The sequence below is a fragment of the Rissa tridactyla genome, chromosome 7 (assembly GCF_028500815.1).
Source record: "Rissa tridactyla isolate bRisTri1 chromosome 7, bRisTri1.patW.cur.20221130, whole genome shotgun sequence".
Taxonomy (NCBI): domain Eukaryota; kingdom Metazoa; phylum Chordata; class Aves; order Charadriiformes; family Laridae; genus Rissa; species Rissa tridactyla.
Genome location: NC_071472.1, coordinates 49,163,982 through 49,181,038, shown reverse-complemented (window position 1 = coordinate 49,181,038; position 17,057 = coordinate 49,163,982). Strand labels below are relative to the sequence as shown.

Below are 17,057 nucleotides of genomic sequence, written 5' to 3'. Positions count from 1 at the left end.
AGCACCCACTGATGTCACGTAGATCAAGGCTGGAAGCGCGGGGGCACCGCAGTCACCGTCTCACCAGTCTGTGTTCCGCTATAAACGGAATTGTGAAACCATAACGCTCTTCTAAAGACGTAGAAAATCCCTGGGTAGTTGGTAGTTTATTCTTCGCAAACCACCGCTTCTGAAGTCGGGCTTTCTCGTAACAGCTTTCAGTGATTAATAGCGGTCTTTATTTAAGCCACTCTCAACCTAACGTAGATAGTACCAATGGTAAAAATCACCAGAGCAAAGCACATCACTGTATTTTAACCTACGCCAGAGAAAAATGAAAGGCATTTACAACAGTCAAACGTGCTATGACGTTACACTGAAAATATTTATCTAACTGGAAGTCATCAGGATTGCTGTTTTTCTAGCGGAATATGCATTTTTAATTAACAGACAAAAAATGAAGTATGCATGACAGGCTCCACTGAAGAGGCATGACACATTTTTCAAAATCCCTTAATTAACTTAGGAGCCTAAAGAGTTTTTCTGCACACTCAGATGCTACTTTAGCCCCATCGCGGTGGTTACAGGGACTCAACTCTTCTGCACTGCGGGAACTCGCTTGTGCGGCTTCAGAAGGTACCAAGGGATCAATGAGAGACATCCAGATTGCAAAAGCGCAGCTATTTCAAACGCTTTTGGAAACATCCCTCCCACATCAGTTGTGTCTAGTGGACCACGCTAAATATTCTCACTTCAGAAGCGATTTGCGCCCTGACTCTGCAGTGCGAGCAGACGAAGGAGCCGCGCTGGCTCTGGGCAAGGGGGCACAAGCAGTTTGGGGTGCAGGGGAGCAGTTTTTGATTCAAAGCCACATTTACTGCCTTAACACATCTATTAGGGTTTTGTGACAAACTAGACTAGTACACTGGCGTTTTAAAGAGACTTTATTTAAATTATAACCTTGTAATCATAACATAGTTGTACATTATTTTCGTGCTTCTTCCCCAGGGGATCTGTTTCTGCCCTCTTTCATACACATTTCTTGTGTAACTACATTAAACCTCCTAAGACGCACCACGTAACGTGCAAATCTGCAGAAGCAGAGAGCCCTCAGGACACAGCATTTTCATAAACTCGCCCATTTAAGATATGACTTTGCCTTAGTCTCAAATGCTTTTTTGTTCCTCCACTTTTATTAACTTACATAGACAGAAAGTCAAACACGTTCTTAAGGTTTGGTCTGTCCAAAGTCATCGTGCTCAGCCTTCAAAATAGATTTGAATGTCCTTCCAGAGCAGACCACGAGATTAGTCTGATCCAACAAGCCTTAAGATAAGAGCATTCAGAACCATGATGTGTACAAAAACGGGAGAGCACAACATCAAGAGAAAAAAACCAACAAACCAAACCAAACAAGAACCCAACAGGCCTAAAACTGAACTTTAACGCTCTACTGAAGGGGACACGTAAGCAGGATGCTCGCATGGCTGAGCACTGGACACAGGCCTAGATTCAGCTCCCTGTGCCCTCAGGGCAGCCATTTTACCTCAGCGCGGGCGAGCCGGTCTCAGCCTACCTCCATCCTCCCCTCGGCCCTCCCGCCCGCCGGGGAGTGGACAGAACCCCTTTTCCCCACGCCACAATGTGACGGGGCCGTGATCTGCGGCCTCAGCCCTCCTGCCCGGGACGGAGACCGATCCTCTCCCTGCCTGCCCCGCCACCATCCCGCCCCCTCTCAGCCGCTGCACACGGCCCGACTCCCCTCCCCCCCCCACCCCCCGCGGTGCATTGTGGGACACGCCCCGCGCCTTGGCGCCAACCGCCGCCGCGGTGCACTGTGGGATACACCCGCGCCTGCCCCGGCCGGGCCTTCTTGGCGCGGGCGCCGCACCGGATGTGACGCCATACGGGCTGCCGCCGCACCGACCGCGGCCGGGAGTTGCGTTCTTTGCCCGCGGCGGGCAGCTGCGGCTTTGGGAGGGAAAACCGGGCTCGTCGCGTCCCCGCGCTCGGCAGCGGCGCCGCCAGAACGGGCTCGGCTTCTCCGGTGGAGCGGCCGCGAGGCGAGAAAGGAGGGACTACTTTTCTCCGGCGCGGCGCATGCGCAGGGTGGAGGAGTGAGGGCGCGGCGGAAGACACGGTCTCCGCTTGGTTCTCTGCCAGCGCGGGCGGTGCTGCGTCCCGGGGTGAAATCGCTGCGCGCAGTAGGACCGCGAGGGGAGCCGCCGTCGCCATTTTGAAGCGGTTGTTGGGGGAGGCGGCGTGTGCGCTCCCCTCTGCCCGGCCCGGCCCCGCGCCCTCTCGCCCGCCCGCTCTCTGCGCTCCGGCCCTCTACCGCCGCAGCCATTGCTGACCTTGCCATGTCCGGAGGGGGCGTGATCCGCGGCCCAGCCGGCAACAACGACTGCCGCATCTACGTGGGGAACCTGCCCCCCGACATCCGCACCAAGGACATCGAGGACGTCTTCTACAAGTACGGGGCCATCCGCGACATCGACCTCAAGAACCGCCGCGGAGGCCCACCCTTCGCCTTCGTCGAGTTTGAGGACCCCAGGTGAGAAACTCCCCCCTCCCCCCCCCGCTCCCTTGGGGTGTCCGTGTCCCCCTTCAGCCCTGGGCCTGAGGCGGGGGCAGCCGCCCGGGAGCTGCCTGTCTCCGCGCAGCGCCATCGGGCCGCGCTGACGGCCCCCCCGCCGCCGCCGGGGTCCCGGGGGGGGATGTGGGGGAAGCGGCGCGGGGTGGGGCCGGCGGGAAGCGGGAACAAAGGCGGGGGGGGAGGGGGGCGGTGCGTGGGCAGGGCGGCCGCGCTCACCGCCCCGTCCCGTCCCGCAGGGATGCGGAGGACGCCGTCTACGGGCGGGACGGCTACGACTACGATGGGTATCGCCTCCGCGTGGAATTCCCTCGGAGCGGCCGGGGTACCGGTAGAGGTGGCGGCGGCGGCGGCGGAGGCGGAGCCCCCCGGGGCAGGTACGGCCCCCCGTCCCGGCGCTCGGAGTACAGAGTGATCGTCTCGGGTGAGTTCTTTCTCTCTCTCTCTCTCGGCCTAAGCGCTCCCCCGGGGTATTCCAGGCAACCTTCCCGGCCAAGGGGGATGCAGCTCCGTGTTGCTTCTTAAAAAGCATCGTCTTTTGTAGCCTGGGTGGAATGCTGTCCGTAGGATGCGAATAGCTCCTCGAGGCAGCCCGTCTGCTTGCTCCACAGTCCTTTTTGTTTGCTGCAAGTTAATGCTGTAACTGCAGACGATGAGAATATAATCGGGTTTTAATGCATTCCTTTTTATATAGGGCTGCCTCCAAGTGGAAGTTGGCAGGATTTAAAGGATCACATGCGTGAAGCAGGTGATGTATGTTATGCTGATGTTTTCCGAGATGGCACTGGTGTCGTGGAATTTGTACGGAAGGAAGATATGACCTACGCTGTGCGAAAACTGGATAACACTAAATTTAGATCTCATGAGGTAGGTTTCATACTTACTTTCTTTGGCCAGAATTGGATACAAGGGGCTTACCAGTAGGATTTGAAGGTAAGGAACATGTGGTGTTCATTGTTTATATACAAAGCAGCTAAATAAGCCTGTGGTCCGTTTGTCAGGAGATAGACTTTAAAGCTTTGATGTCTATTTCCGTGCTGTAGTAAACGATATCTTCAGTCTGTCAGCATGCCTAAAAAGATGGCCCTAAAGCCTAGACTTTTCAATCGAAAGTTCTGTCTATTCAATAGGGAGAAACTGCCTACATCCGTGTTAAAGTTGATGGCCCAAGAAGCCCAAGCTATGGAAGATCTCGTTCACGCAGCCGTAGTCGTAGCAGAAGCCGTAGTCGAAGCAACAGCAGAAGCCGCAGTTATTCCCCAAGAAGAAGCAGAGGATCTCCACGCTACTCTCCCCGCCACAGCAGATCCCGATCTCGTACATAAACGATCACTAGCTCTGATCTTTTTGTAGAACCCCATGTTGTACACAGTTTTCCTTTTACTTAGTACAGTCTTTCATTATTTTTTTTTTAATTCAAACTGTTTTATTCAAATTGGCTGAAGTGTTGAATTGCATTCTTGTGTAAAATCCCTAGTGAGTATTTGCTCCTTAACATCAACATTCCCCTCATGTTTTTGGTAAATTGTATTTTAATTGATGTCAGTCAGGATCGTTTCAATTTAGTTCTAGTTAAATACCAACATTCTTCGAACTGTGGTATTGCTGTGTAAATGTCTCAGTGTTCAGCTATGGTTTATACGAGCTGGGGATGTTGGGATGTTTGTGGCTAACTTGTCTCTTCTGGGGGATCTTATATTTTATCTTGCCTTTTCGTGTGTCTTTCTGTAGACATATCTGAAGAGATGGATTAAGAATGCTTTGGATTAAAGGATTGTGGAGCACATGTCAATCATTTTAGGATTGTCAAAAGGAGGATTGAGGAGGATCAGATCAATAATGGAGGCAATGGTATGACTCCAAGTGCTATTGTCACAGATGAACTTGGCAGTATTGACCTTATACTGAGAGACAGGCTAATTGAGTACGTGCACCTATGTGTCACTTCAGACATGTTCTAGTTACCGCAAACTACAATTGCTCTTTTCTTTAAAACTTTTTTTTTTTCGGGCAATTGTGGCTAAGTACTTGCTTTTGTAATTATCTTACTCCATTCTAGTTTTTTAAAGGAATAAACTGGGACGGGGGTGGGAGTATTGGTTTCCTTTGTCATGCAGCATTTGGTTACAAGTGTTAATGTTAACGTAGTATTCGTACACTTGTAGTAGATCAAGGGTATCTTTAAATCAGAGTATAATATCAATACTGCTAAAATCTGCATGTCCTCTGTGTGACTGATACAGCGTTGCTATTTCATTTTTTTAAGTATCAGAATGAAAGGAAAAATAGAAAACCTAGTTGGGAATAATTTCTTAAGCCTCAGCCCTGCCCCCTCAGACTAATTCACAATTGACTCACCGATATGTTTGAAAACTCCGGTTAGTTAATTTTGTTACCTTCCAGCTGGGAGTGCTAGCTATAGATCAGACGTACAGTAGGTGGATAGCCTTAGCAGTAAGCTTTTCCAGTTTCATAAACATTTTTTGCAACCACAAAACCTGTAGCACACCACCGTACGAGCAATGAGTATGTTGGCATTTTCAGTTGACATATTGTAAATATTACAATGTTTCCTCCAAATAGTAATTAACATTTCTGAAAATTTATCTGAGCATCACCATTCAAAAGTTTGTTTTGGGGAATTGATAGTTATTAATGTACATCTGTATTAATTGATGGCAAACATAACTGATCATTCCCCAGAATCCTATTTTTTCATTACAGTATCTAACTTTTTGCCTCCTCTTTTTTGGTTTTGCTGGTTATAAAGGTTTGGATTGGAGAGGGCTCACTGGATCCCAATCCTTGGAGCTGGATCATTGGATTCAAATCATAATGTGGATAGGATAGGGAGGCTGAATTACAAGGATTCATGGAGCGGGATCAAATTACCAGGAACATAGGAGTGGATTCCTGCCCCAACCAAACCGCATTCGTGTGGATTTTTTTTATTCAACTCAATTGGCTATTCCAAAGATATTTTTTTTTTCCTATTTTTGACGATTGGAGCCCTTAAGATGCACGATGGAGTTTTTCATTTTTTTGGTAAAAGGAGCAAAGCGAGGACCTGGAGAGGTACGCTGGAGCAATCTCCTTGGAAGGATTCAGCACGAGTAGATGGTAAACGTTAAAGGGGAAAAAAAGGGGGGTTTGTTTAAAAAAAAAAAAAGTAAATAAGTCATTTCTCTAAATTTAAAGACAAAAATTGGAGTTAAAGATTAAGTAGGTTTTCAATTGGCTATTGCCTTTTTTCTTTGACAAATAAAATTTTTAAAAAAACATGCATGGTTGTCATCATTTGTTGCTAAGAGTCGTAGTCTTTGCTTGCCACTGTAGCTTTTGTTAAATCGCAAGTTTTCAGACAAAAGGCTTTTGTGTTCAACAGAGATGTAGTGTTTCACAGGAAGCGTTGATGTTTGAGCTTCTCCTAAATAAAGGATCAGTTCCCTGGGAAATGGGTGGAATTTATTATATGAGTAGGTGAAAAGAAAGAATTCTTCCCGCTTAAAGGCGGATGGTTTAATATGAATGTTGTTGCTAACGATACTATTCTAAAGAGATCACAGAGGGGAATGTGAGATTAATCTGGCTCCGTGCTCCCCCCCGTGATCCTCTTGGAAATAAATACGGGTAGAACTGGTGTGTGTGGAACTTCCCAGTACCAAGTGTTGGACGGGAGGCAAGTAATGATGCGGGTTATTAAGGAGCAGGCTTTAGCGGCAGGTCGGTGAGTGATGACCGAGCTGTCGCTGCCGGCGTAGGCGTGGGGCAGTGGCAGCCCCGTGGCGCTTGGAGCTTGAGGCCAGGCTGGGAACGCGGTACCTTCCCTCGGGCAGCGTTCTGATCGCGGAACGGGGAGTATGCGAATATGCCTTTAGTTGTCTGATGAAATGACATTGATTGTGTTTGAATGTGTTTTAATTTACGATGAATTACGGAGCAGAGTGTCAGCACAGAGGTGTTTCTTTCTGCAGAGTATAATTGCCCGTTTGTGGGACTGTCCTGGAGAGCGATCAGGTTAATGTTTAAATAGGGCGCTTGTGTAAATAGTGTATACTTTGCTTTTCAGAAATGGATGACTGTGGGTTGCTTCTGTATGGCAGGGAAACGCAGGGTCCAGTGTGGAGAGGGGCAGGAGGGTTGCTTTTTGTGGTAAGGTGGGATTTATGTTTGGGGCAGGATTAGCAGATTTGGGTTTTGAGTGTGGCACGCATACTACTGTGAAGGGTTCTGCGTGCGGTGACTGAGATAGTGATTTGTTACAGAAAGTTGTTTCCCTGCAGAATACTGTATTGCCAAAGATGTGTATATGAGGTTTTTCCAAAAACGATGAAATCCTGATAGCAAAGCACTGTATTTAGGGAGGGTAAAAGCTGTTATGGACAGAACACGCTCAAGTGCTGGGGTGGCTGTGGGCTGATAGTGGAGGGGAAGAAGAGCTGTAGGGATGAGCTGGGGTGGCTTTTGTGGAGTTTGTTCGCCTGGGTGTGGGAAACAGGAGCAGAACCGGCAACGTGTGGGGGTGTGCTACTGAGGAAAGGGGAAGTTTGGCCCAAAAAACCCCAAACCCTTCTGGGCATTGATCGGTTCTGTCGCCTGCACTCAAAAAAGGTGAAATGGGAGCGGTTTTAAAGCAAAGGTTACGAGTGTGCTCAGGGAGGCGGAATGTTTTCTTTCCCAGCAGGGAACCTGAAGAGTTTCGTTTTGCTGAAGTGAAGTGGCATTTGGAGAGGACTGATAGAGAATCGCTTTCTGACTGGGTAGGGATTGGGAAAAAAGTCAATTTCACGGGGGGGTGGCGGGGAAGAGCGGTGCAGGCCGGGACCGTGGTAGACAAAGGGGTTACAGTCTGGTCCCTGGAATAGGAGAGTGGGTTCTGGCCCAGGGAGTCCAGAGTTTCTAAACAAGTTCATAAGGAGCTAATTAATTTGCTGGTGCGCTAATTTAAGGGGTGGTTCAGCTAACTTCAAGGTGGGGGAGTACCCGTAGGAGCTGTGATGATAGAGGTGCTGGAAGGTGCGGAGCTGGCAGGCGAGGGGTGTGCGGGGAGCGGGTTGGTGCTTTGGCCCCGTTGGGTGCAGCTGAGCCCTGTGAGTGGGAAATACTTAACAATTATTTGCTTGGGAGGTTGTCTCTAAGTGGTTTGCAGCTGTAGTAAACACCACCCCCCCGAAAGGCCGGGGGGAGCGTGGGAGGGCACTGAACTCCGCCGAGGAGGAGGCGGTGACACCGGCCGTCCTCTACGCTGGGATTTGTGGACCTTGTCACTTGCCTGCAAAGCTCCTTAGCGACCTGGTGGGCACCGTACCTCTGCAAGAAGGCTGCTGGTCCTCCCTCTTAAGTGGAAACGCTGCGTTTTTGTGGAAAAATGGAAAGGAATGGAGCCATCCTGAAGTTCTTTCTCACGTTTTGGCTTCCCACACCGAGGGGAGAGAGGTGGGGTTGCCACGGCGGATGCCCTGCTTGTCCCTGTCCCTGCCGCTCTGCGTCTGTCCCGGCATCGCGCGCTGCGACCGGCCCCTTCCCTTTGTCCTCCTGTCTGTACCCCACGACACTGTTCAGCGCTGGTGTTTGTAACGCGCTTTGAGATCCTGTAATAAAACATCACGGTGCAAAAGCTCTGGTGCTTTTCATGCCTTTTTCCTGTAAAATCTCTTCTGCTGTCGTACTGCCGACAGCCGGACGCGCAGCTGCTGGAGCAGGGAAGCCCATTTCACTGGGTCACACTGGACTTTCCCCAAGTGCTTTGTGTTTTTCATTTCTGGTTCTCTGCAGCAGCCAGGGTGTCTCGCTGTCTTCGGGGGGGTGTCGTGTTCTCTAATTGACGTAATGGGCTTTGCAAACAGAGGAATTAAATTAATTTCTTGGAAACGTGCTACAAACCGGTTTTGGTAGTGCTGGGAGAAGTTAGATGGAGGAGTCCATGCTTTCTGACATACTCTCAGTTTTTAATTGCACAATGTCTCTATGAGTTCATTAACTTTGTTCCTGCGATGGGTGGGGGTGAGCTGAGTGTTGGGAGCAGTCGCTCCTGCCCGGGGGGGGCCTTTGGCTTCTGGGGCTGCGGGTGAAGATGAGCCCCTCAGGGAGCGCTGGCTTTCAGGCACCGACCTCGCCAGTCACCCGCTTGCCCAGCTCCGGCTCTTGGGTAAAACTTGCTTCAGTTTATTTTAATGTCTTAGATAAATTAGCGGAAACAGATTCCACTGGAAGGCAGCAGGAGCTGTTCGGTAGCTCTTCTGCAGGTGCTTGTTCTGGGGATGTATTTTCGAGGAGTTAAACATCAAAACCAAGGCACCAAGTGTCTTTTTATGAATGTGTTCTTCCCAAAACTCATTCAAGAGTCCATTGGCTCTGAAGAAAATGGAAAGGGCTAGTAACTGGAAGATGGGAATGCCTGAATGAAACCCCTTTGTTAAGGAGGAGGGGGCACACCAACTTAACCCCCTCTCTGAAACCATTGTGTTGTCCACCACAAGGACAGAGGTTTCCTGGCCGGTTGCACGTCCTGGGTGGAATTGGGCAGGTGCGGCGTTGCCTCCCTGGCGCCCAGCAGCTCTCTGCCATTTCTGCATGGGGAAATCTGCCTTTTCACAAGGTCCCGCGCTTCCGATAGTGCGGCTTTGTCGGCACACTGAGGGCGATTGTCCCCCCGGGGCTGTGTGTCCCCTCTGTCCTGCCCGCGGCCGGCGCAGCTGCCCGGCGGCACGGAGCACGATACTGCCGTCATTGTGCGGCGGGGAGGGAGGGAGGGAACCCCGCCTCTATCGCTCATCCTACCCATTGCGGAGTACTTAATAAACCAAACATTAGCTAGCGCTGAAATAGAAATGGCTAGAAAACCTGTGGTTTCTCCTTGAAACCACAGTTTGGGGTTTTTTTTTGTTGTTGTTTGTTTTGGGTTTGAACAGAAACTTCTGCTTTAGAAGAGCAGGCTCATTCATTGATCTGCCCGCGTGTGTTAGTCGCGGCTCAAGATTTCTTACTCCTGACAGCAGCAGTTAGTTTTTAGCTGTAGAGCAAAATTATAGTAATTTCTAGATTGGCTAAAAATAGCTACAGCTTTGGTAAGAGTCCACTATGCCGAGTGCAAGATAATCCTCGCTGCACCTGCACAGTGAAGAGCAGTTTATCTTGAATTGCAGTTGAAGCTGTTTCAAGTAGCTGAATTTAAAGGGGGGGGTGGGGGGGGACCAAAACAGAAAAGCAGATTCCAGGAAGTTCCGTGTGTAACAAATGTTCCCTAAAATCCCTCTCCAGCACGCCTGAAGAAGGCGAGTGAGTCAGGCTGCAGAGCCTGATGTACCCGTCTGTGCCGCGCTGCGCTTTGGCTCAGCCCGGTGGAGCTGCAGGATGGGCATGGATCTCGGCAGAGCTGCAGGACGGGCATGGAGCCTGGCAGAGCTGCGGGACGGCCACGGAGCCTGGCAGATCCATGGGATGGGCACAGAGCCCACAGAGCTGTGGGATGGGCATGGAGCCTGGCAGAGCCGCAGGACGGGCACGGAGCCTGGCAGAGCTATGGGACAAGCATGGAGCCTGGCAGATCCATGGGACGGGCACAGAGCGCACAGACCTGCAGGGTGGGCACAGAGCCCGGCAGATCCATGGGACAGGCGTGGAGCCCGGCAGAGCTGTGGGACGGGCACAGAGACTGGCAGATCCATGGGATGGGCACGGAGCCTGGTAGAGCTGTGGCAAGGACGTGGAGCCCGGCAGATCCATGGGGCAGGCACGGAGCTGCAGTCCTGGCCCGGGCTCGGTGATGGGCTCCGGGCTCGGTGAGGGGCTCCGGGCTCAGCCAGCTGCTCATCCCCTCCCAACCAGAGGGGCTGCGTGTATTCGCAACAGTTGTAGGGCTATTAACGTAATTTTATGCGCTAATTTGTGTAATCATTAAAGAGTTGAGAAGGGCATTGTTCACATGAGTAATTACCCCTGTATTCTAATAGCTCTAATTCATCCCTTAAGTGAGTTTCATATTTCTATGACTCAGCTAACGATTCACGCTTCGGGTATAATTTTTTATTTTATTTTTTTTTTTAAAAATACCCCGTTTGTGGCGTGACTTTGGTTGCGCTCCGTGAAGCTGCCGCCGCGATGGATGCTGACGAGCTCGGACCACGCAGATGTCTACCTGGGAGGATTTGCCAGCACGGCCCCGGCACTGGGCTCCCGCGGCAGGGACGGCGCAGGGTGTTTCACTCGCTGCCGAGAGGCTGCGGCACGCAGCTGCCTCCAGCGCGCCAGCGGAAATTTAAAACATGACAGACTTGGCAGTTTGCTGAACTCTGGGTATTTTCCTTCTGACAAAGGGCAGGTCTGGGTTTTTTCTAGTGATTTTTTTTTTTTTAATACTGTTTCAAACTTGGAGCGGGGGCAGGGGGGAAACTTCCTCCGCGCTCGGCTCTGGCTGGGATTTGACTCTGCCTCCGTTAGCCACGTTGTTGCTCCTGCCCCAAAGACGTGCGTGTTTTTAAAGCCCGCGTTGGAAAGCTGCAGGGTGCAGGTGAGAGGGAAGGCATGGGGAGCATTGCAGGATGGTAGAATCGTAGAATCACAGGATGGTTTGGGTTGGGAGGGAACTTAAAGCCCACCCAGTGCCACCCCCTGCCCTGGGCAGGGACACCTCCCACCAGCCCAGGTTGCTCCAAGCCCCGTCCAACCTGGCCTTGAACCCCTCCAGGGATGGGGCAGCCACAGCTGCTCTGGGCAACCTGGGCCAGGGGCTCACCGCCCTCACAGCAAAGAATTTCTTCTAATATCTCCCTAAATCTCCCCATTTTCTGTTTAAAACCAATCCCCCTTGTCCCATGGCTCACCTCCCTGATCCAAAGTCCCTCCCCAGCTTTCCTGGAGCCTCTTTAGGGACTGGAAGGGGCTCTAAGGTCTCCCCGGAGCCTTCTCTTCTCCAGGCTGAACCCCCCCAGCTCTCTCAGCCTGTCCTCACAGCAGAGGGGCTCCAGCCCTCCCAGCATCTCCGGGGCCTCATCTGGCCCCGCTCTCCACGTCCTTCTTGTGCTGAGGAATTCCAAAGCTGGATGCAGGACTCCAGGTGGGGTCTTGGACCTTTTCTTGACGGCACCGAAATTCCTTTGAGCCGGAGGTGCCCGGCTCTGCAACAGTCGGTGGGTATGGCCAAAGATTTTGTTCATCTTTTTGGAAATATGGTGCAGAGTCAGATCCTTGGCCGGCGGGATCCTCGGGCAAAGCATCCCCACTCCGCCAGAGCGGGGATGCTCTGCCCGAGGCTCCCACCGGCCAAAGATGCTTATCCCCATGGGATGCGCTGAGCGATACAGCCGAATGCACAACCATCGATTCTTTGGGAGGCAATCCATAGCTGCCAAATGAGATTAAATAACACCCGGGGCCTGGGGGGGGAAAAAAAAAAGAAAATAGCAAAAAATAAAGAAAATGGGGCACAGCGTTGGCAAAGGCACAAGTTGGGTCTTGGGGGACCGTGGCCATTTAGCCGGGTATTAATCCCCGCTATCGCCATTCCCTTCCCCAAAGGATTTCCGAGCTCTTCGCCACTATTAATCGCAGCAGCCCTGCGGGGAAGGTAATGCAGCATTATCCACATTTTCCAGCTGCGGCTGGGGAGGAGGGAGGCAGCCGGCTTGTCCGAGCTTTGCCGTGTGTCAGTGAAAGATCAGGGATTAGCGCTAGGATTTCCTTGCCGGCTCGGCTGCTCTAATTCAGTGGCCGTGGTTTTTTTTTTTCCCCTAAATGCACTGACCTTATGTGCCTGCTGCCATACATCCCGTGCCCAGGAGGAGCCGGGGCAGATGGTGGGAAGGGGAGCGAGGCAGAAGCGGATGTTTCCCTGCAGTCCTTGGCCCCACAGGAATTATTACTAAAAATGGTCACTGGTGATTAACCGGAGGAGCGCGGCGCTAAGTAATTGGTACGTGCTCTGTCTCGGGAAGTTTTCAAATCAAAGTGTGGATGCTTTTCTGGAGAGCAAGCGGTGGCTGAAAGGCGAAGCACCGGGGGCAGCGCGGGGAGGAGGGTGCAGCCGGCGTCAGCCAGCACCCGCCAGCAGGTCTCTGAAACGTCCTTGTGCGAAACAGAAAATCCTGGATATCTGCATATCTTTGTGTAAATCATATACAAATCATATATATGTGCGTAGAAGCGAATATTTGATATTAAGGGTAGGCAATCCACACCGCATGGCATCCTCCACCCTCTCCGTGTGCCGGCTGCCCCAGGCTGTCGCACCCGCTGCGGGCAGCAGTCGGGATGGGCAGCCCCGCGTTTGGGGCAGGGGCGGTAATTTTGCAGGTGCCTGAGGGCGGTGACAAGCCATCAGCCTGCTGCCCATCCCCAGGGCCAGCGTGGCGAGCGGCAGGGAGGGCAGCTCTTCCGCTCCACCGGCGCGGCAGACGACAGCAGCCACTTTGTGGGGGGAAAAAAGTTGCGGTGGAGGTCACCAAAATAATAACAAAAGGCCACCGGGTGCTCGCGGCATGGGGCAGCTGGGCCGCTCAAGGTGCCAGGCAGAGATTAGCCCCGGCGCAGCTGAGGACAAGGAGGTGGGAAGAGATAACGCCACTTTCCCGGCGCGTTGCCCGCCGGCGGCAGGGCTAAACATAGCCGGGCTCCTCCTCGGCCGCGGCTCGCTGGCCGCCGTCCTGCAGGCCGCGCTGGCCGGAAGCACCGAGCATCTCCCGCGCGGCTGTGGTGTGTGGCGGGCTCGGGGGGGGGAAGGCAGCCAGCCCCCGGCAGGGCTGCGTGCGGGGAACGCAGAGTTCAGGCTGCGGGAAAGCGGGAAGCCACCTGCCGCGGGGAGAGGGGATGGTGCCGGATCCATGGGGATGGCAAAGATTCGGGAGGATGATGACATCCCAGGGAAGGCAGGGAGGGTTTCCCACAGCAGGTGCCTTGGCAGCGTGGCCGAGGGGGGATGCAAGGTGCACCAGCCGGGAGGGAAGGGTGCGGGAGAGCTGCACGGAGGGAAGGTCCCCTCCGTGCAGCTCTGCCAAACCCTTCCCTCCCGGCTGGTGCACCCTCTGTGGGGCTGTTTGGTGTGGGAGTGCTTGAAAGCATGGAGCAGCTCCTGCTTTTCCTGCCTGTTGGGGGGCACGGGCATGCCCCGGCTCTCGGGGAGCCCTAGTGGGAGCTGACACCGGCTCCGTACGGACCTGGGGGGGGGGGGGGTGTCTCCCCGCTGCCAGGACAGCGTGCGGCCCCTGTGGCTCCACGACTCCACCGCCGTGGGCATCGCGCTGGCTTTTCCAGTTTCCCTCCCCACCCCCTTCCACACTGCGGCTGCAGCGACGCGCGACACAAAGTTTGGCGCTGAAAAGATGAAAACAGAGTCGAGCAGCGTTCAGCGATCCCTGCTGAGCCCTGCTAACAAGGCTCCTTCCCTTTGAGTAGCTTCTTGCTGCTTCTCCATTGATTGTCACCGTGCCTTTCTGCGGTGATGCAGCCGAGCTGGCTGGTAATTTCCCGCATCCTATTTTCCTCTTTTCAAAAGTGGAGCGATCTTTCAGATGCACTAATTACAAGAAGGCGACGGTGCTTTCCGCAGAGGCAGCGCTGACGCCAAGCCCCGGGGCAGGCGTGCGTGGTGGCCCTGGCATGGTGCGGGCAGGGCACCGCTGCCACCGCTGCCTGAGGGCATGGGATGGCAGGTGGCATGGATGGCAGCAGGATCTCGTGGTAGCGGAGATGATGACGGTGGGTGAGAGCTTTCCCTTTCCCTCTGCCTAGGAGACATGTTTGCCCCCGCAGCACCTTCCACCCGGGTTTTAGTCCAGGTCAGGGACACGCTTGGCCGGCGGGCGCTGGGCAGAGGGATGCGGTGGGATGCTCTTCGGGGGACACCAAATGATCCTCAGGATGGCCGTGCTGCCCCAGAGGCTGTCCCGATGGGGGCTGAGGCTTTGCAGCGGGCACGCACTCTGCTTCAACCTGTGCTTCATTTTACTGTCTCTTTTTAGCTTTTGGGGGGGGAAGTCGAGGCTGCAGAGAGAAAACAGAGAAGACACGAAGTTGGGAAGCAGCTGAAGGGAAGCTGCCCGCGGGGAGCACATTCTCGGTAACGTCGTTGCAGCTTATTTACACACTCGAGGGCTCTTCAGCCCCACGGAGCTGTGAAATTCAAAGCACGCCGCGTCGCTCGGGGAGCAGAGCACAAACAGAAAGGGGCTCCTCCAAAGCTGAAATATTTGACAACATTTTCTATTCTTAGCGATGCAAGCACATGCTCGCCGAACGAAATCGGAGCATGGCATGGCAGCAGGCAAGCAAGGGCTGGGGGAAAGCGCCGCGGCTTTGAAGGTCCTGGGTGAAGGTCCCATGCCCAGCCCAGCTCATCGGCGCCGTGACCGCCGGAGATGTGCAGAAAGCAGAAAAGCAAATTAGGGTTGTATCGCTCATGTCCCATTACGGCTCCTAAAGCACAGGGGACTTCTGCAAAGGTTGTGGGATAAAATGGGTAGTTTCGATGGTCCTCCCGGGTTCAGGGAGGGGAGCCGCATCCCCGAGCAGGCAGGGCAGCTAATGGCGCCTGTGCAAATAGGCACTTCATTAACTGTTTGGTGGCTGAGCAGGGTGGAGGACAGAGCTCCCCTCTGCGTGAGTCGCGCCGTGAGGTGGGTTTGACAAATTAGCCGTGGGTATCGCTTCTTCCGGAGGCGGACGTGGCTGGGAGCCGCGTGCTGGGTGGCAGCAGGGCACGCCAGCGGCCGAGGGCTGCGCAGGGGTTTCGGCAGTGCCAGCATCGGGCAGAGCAGGGCTGCAGCACCGAGGGGCAGCCCCGGTGCTGTTCTGGCCCCCCAAGAGCATCCCCACAACTGTCCTGGAGCTGGGGGACACCCCGGCAGCGTTCCCGGCATTCCCAACAATGCGGGAAGTGCTGAGGAAGAAAGGAGGGAGGATTTTTGTTTGAGAAGGCAGGAAAGAGTCACCTCGGGATGGCGGTAAATGGGCCACACGGTTCCCACTGCCCTAGAAATTCCCTTTGCTCGCTCGCCGCGGGTACTTGCGCGGCAGCAGGGTGGCTGCTGATGCTATCGCTGTCCCAGCTCAATGACTAAGGGAGCTGGAAGGTATAAATTAAATAACACAACACTTCAAGCCACCTGTTCTGTGGGTTTGTCCAAAGCAGCGCTGCTTTAATTAAGATGGAGAGTTTACAAATCTAACCTTTGTTTATTCTGCTTTGGGGCATATATAATGTAAATACGTGTTTTCAAACGCTGTGGCTTTTTATATTTCCAGGTATAATTCTGGGTAAAGGAAAGTTCGTCAGGTTTGGCATAGACTTGCCCTTTACAAACACAGCTCCTGCGAGCTCTTTCTCCCCCCGGGCGTTCTGTGCAGCGCCTCGGCTCCCTTTGCTCCTTTTCTTTCAGCGATCGCTGCCCGCTGCGGGATGTGCCGGGCATGTGAGAGGCTTCAGGGGGCTCAGCCCGACGCCGTCGAAAGGAAAGTGGGCTCCAGCTCTGTGTCCCTCTCTTCCAACTCACTAAGAAGGCTTTGAGTCTCCTCCTCTGTTTTGTTCCCGTATCCCCTCTTGGTTCTTTGGTTGTAAAAACAAGAACGAGGAGTTTAGCCTCCTACGTGCTCATCAGGATTTCTTCGATGACTCAGTGATACGCTTGGGTAGTTTTCTTAGCCTTTAATTGAAGCGAGTGTGAGCCCTTCACAAAGGGAGCTCTCCCAAGTTTTCATTAATAAGTGTTAACAAAAATAACTGACCGACCGGCAGAAAAATAACCAGGAGTGGCAGCGGTGTCCCCCTCTCCGTGAATGCCGGTTTCCTCTCCCGGCTCTTCTGCGTCCCCCTGCACTGCCGGGGACAGGCAGGAGGAGGAAACGCTCCGGTGGTGGCACATGGAGTGCAGGGGGGCGATGGGAAGAGCACCACGGGTCGGTGTGATCCCGGCAGGGCTGAGAGCGTGTGTTGCACATGCACTCGCAAACCCTTTCGACTCCTATTTTTGGTTTGTTTTTCTTAATTCAGAGCTTCTGCAGACCAAAGGTGATATTTTGCAGGTTTCCAGCGCTGCCCGCCGGATGCATCAGCACAGAGGCCAACTGGGGTGCAGATGCGGGTGGTCAAAAACGAGTGGGCTCCGAATTTCCCTCTGAGCGCTGCAGGTCCCCCTGAGCGGGTCAGGCCCCTCCGAGCCCCCCTGGCACACACCCACAAATTTCCTCTGGGGTCAGAAGGCTGAGAAACGGGTATGGGGTTTTTTTTGGTTTGTTTGTTTTTTGTTTTGGTTTTTTTTTTTTTTTTTTTTTAATGCAAACAGATTTTGACATAACCACTTGACTCCGGTGCTGGGGTTTCAAGGAAAAAAGCTAGCAGATAGCTTGGGAGGCACGAAACAACTGCAACCGTGACTCTGAACAGAAAAACTACTGTTTTGCAATGCTCTTAGAAAGTGAAGAAACACTCAGGGAGGGCCGAGGACCAGCACCGCAGGAGCCAGGTGACTCGCCCAAAATTGCACAAAACCACGGC

The 17,057-nt window shown here is 53.3% G+C and overlaps 1 protein-coding gene across 2 annotated transcripts; it reads left to right on the top strand.

Moving 5' to 3' along the window:
- The first annotated feature begins 1,885 nt into the window (after positions 1 to 1,885).
- Positions 1,886 to 5,853, top strand: SRSF1 (serine and arginine rich splicing factor 1). Of its 2 annotated transcripts, XR_008467691.1 has the most exons (6): positions 1,886 to 2,533; positions 2,812 to 2,996; positions 3,267 to 3,439; positions 3,703 to 3,889; positions 4,304 to 4,423; positions 5,343 to 5,853. XR_008467691.1 is itself a non-coding variant. In XM_054208817.1 (5 exons), exons 1-5 carry the CDS (start codon positions 2,340 to 2,342, stop codon positions 4,324 to 4,326), a joined length of 762 nt encoding a protein of 253 aa, XP_054064792.1. In that variant the 5' UTR covers positions 1,886 to 2,339; the 3' UTR covers positions 4,327 to 5,853. The 2 variants fall into 2 exon arrangements, 1 of the variants encoding a protein (XP_054064792.1); XM_054208817.1 differs by having other exon boundaries at positions 4,304 to 5,853.
- The last annotated feature ends 11,204 nt before the right edge of the window (positions 5,854 to 17,057 follow it).

What these genes read in the sequence shown, in the direction of transcription:
- SRSF1 (XM_054208817.1), top strand. Translation starts at nt 2,340, where the DNA reads ATGTCCGGAGGGGGCGTGATCCGCGGCCCAGCCGGCAACAACGACTGC. An exon ending in GTCGAGTTTGAGGACCCCAG is followed by an intron (nt 2,534 to 2,811) that starts GTGAGAAACTCC and finishes CCCGTCCCGCAG; the next exon opens with GGATGCGGAGGACGCCGTCT. An exon ending in GTACAGAGTGATCGTCTCGG is followed by an intron (nt 2,997 to 3,266) that starts GTGAGTTCTTTC and finishes CTTTTTATATAG; the next exon opens with GGCTGCCTCCAAGTGGAAGT.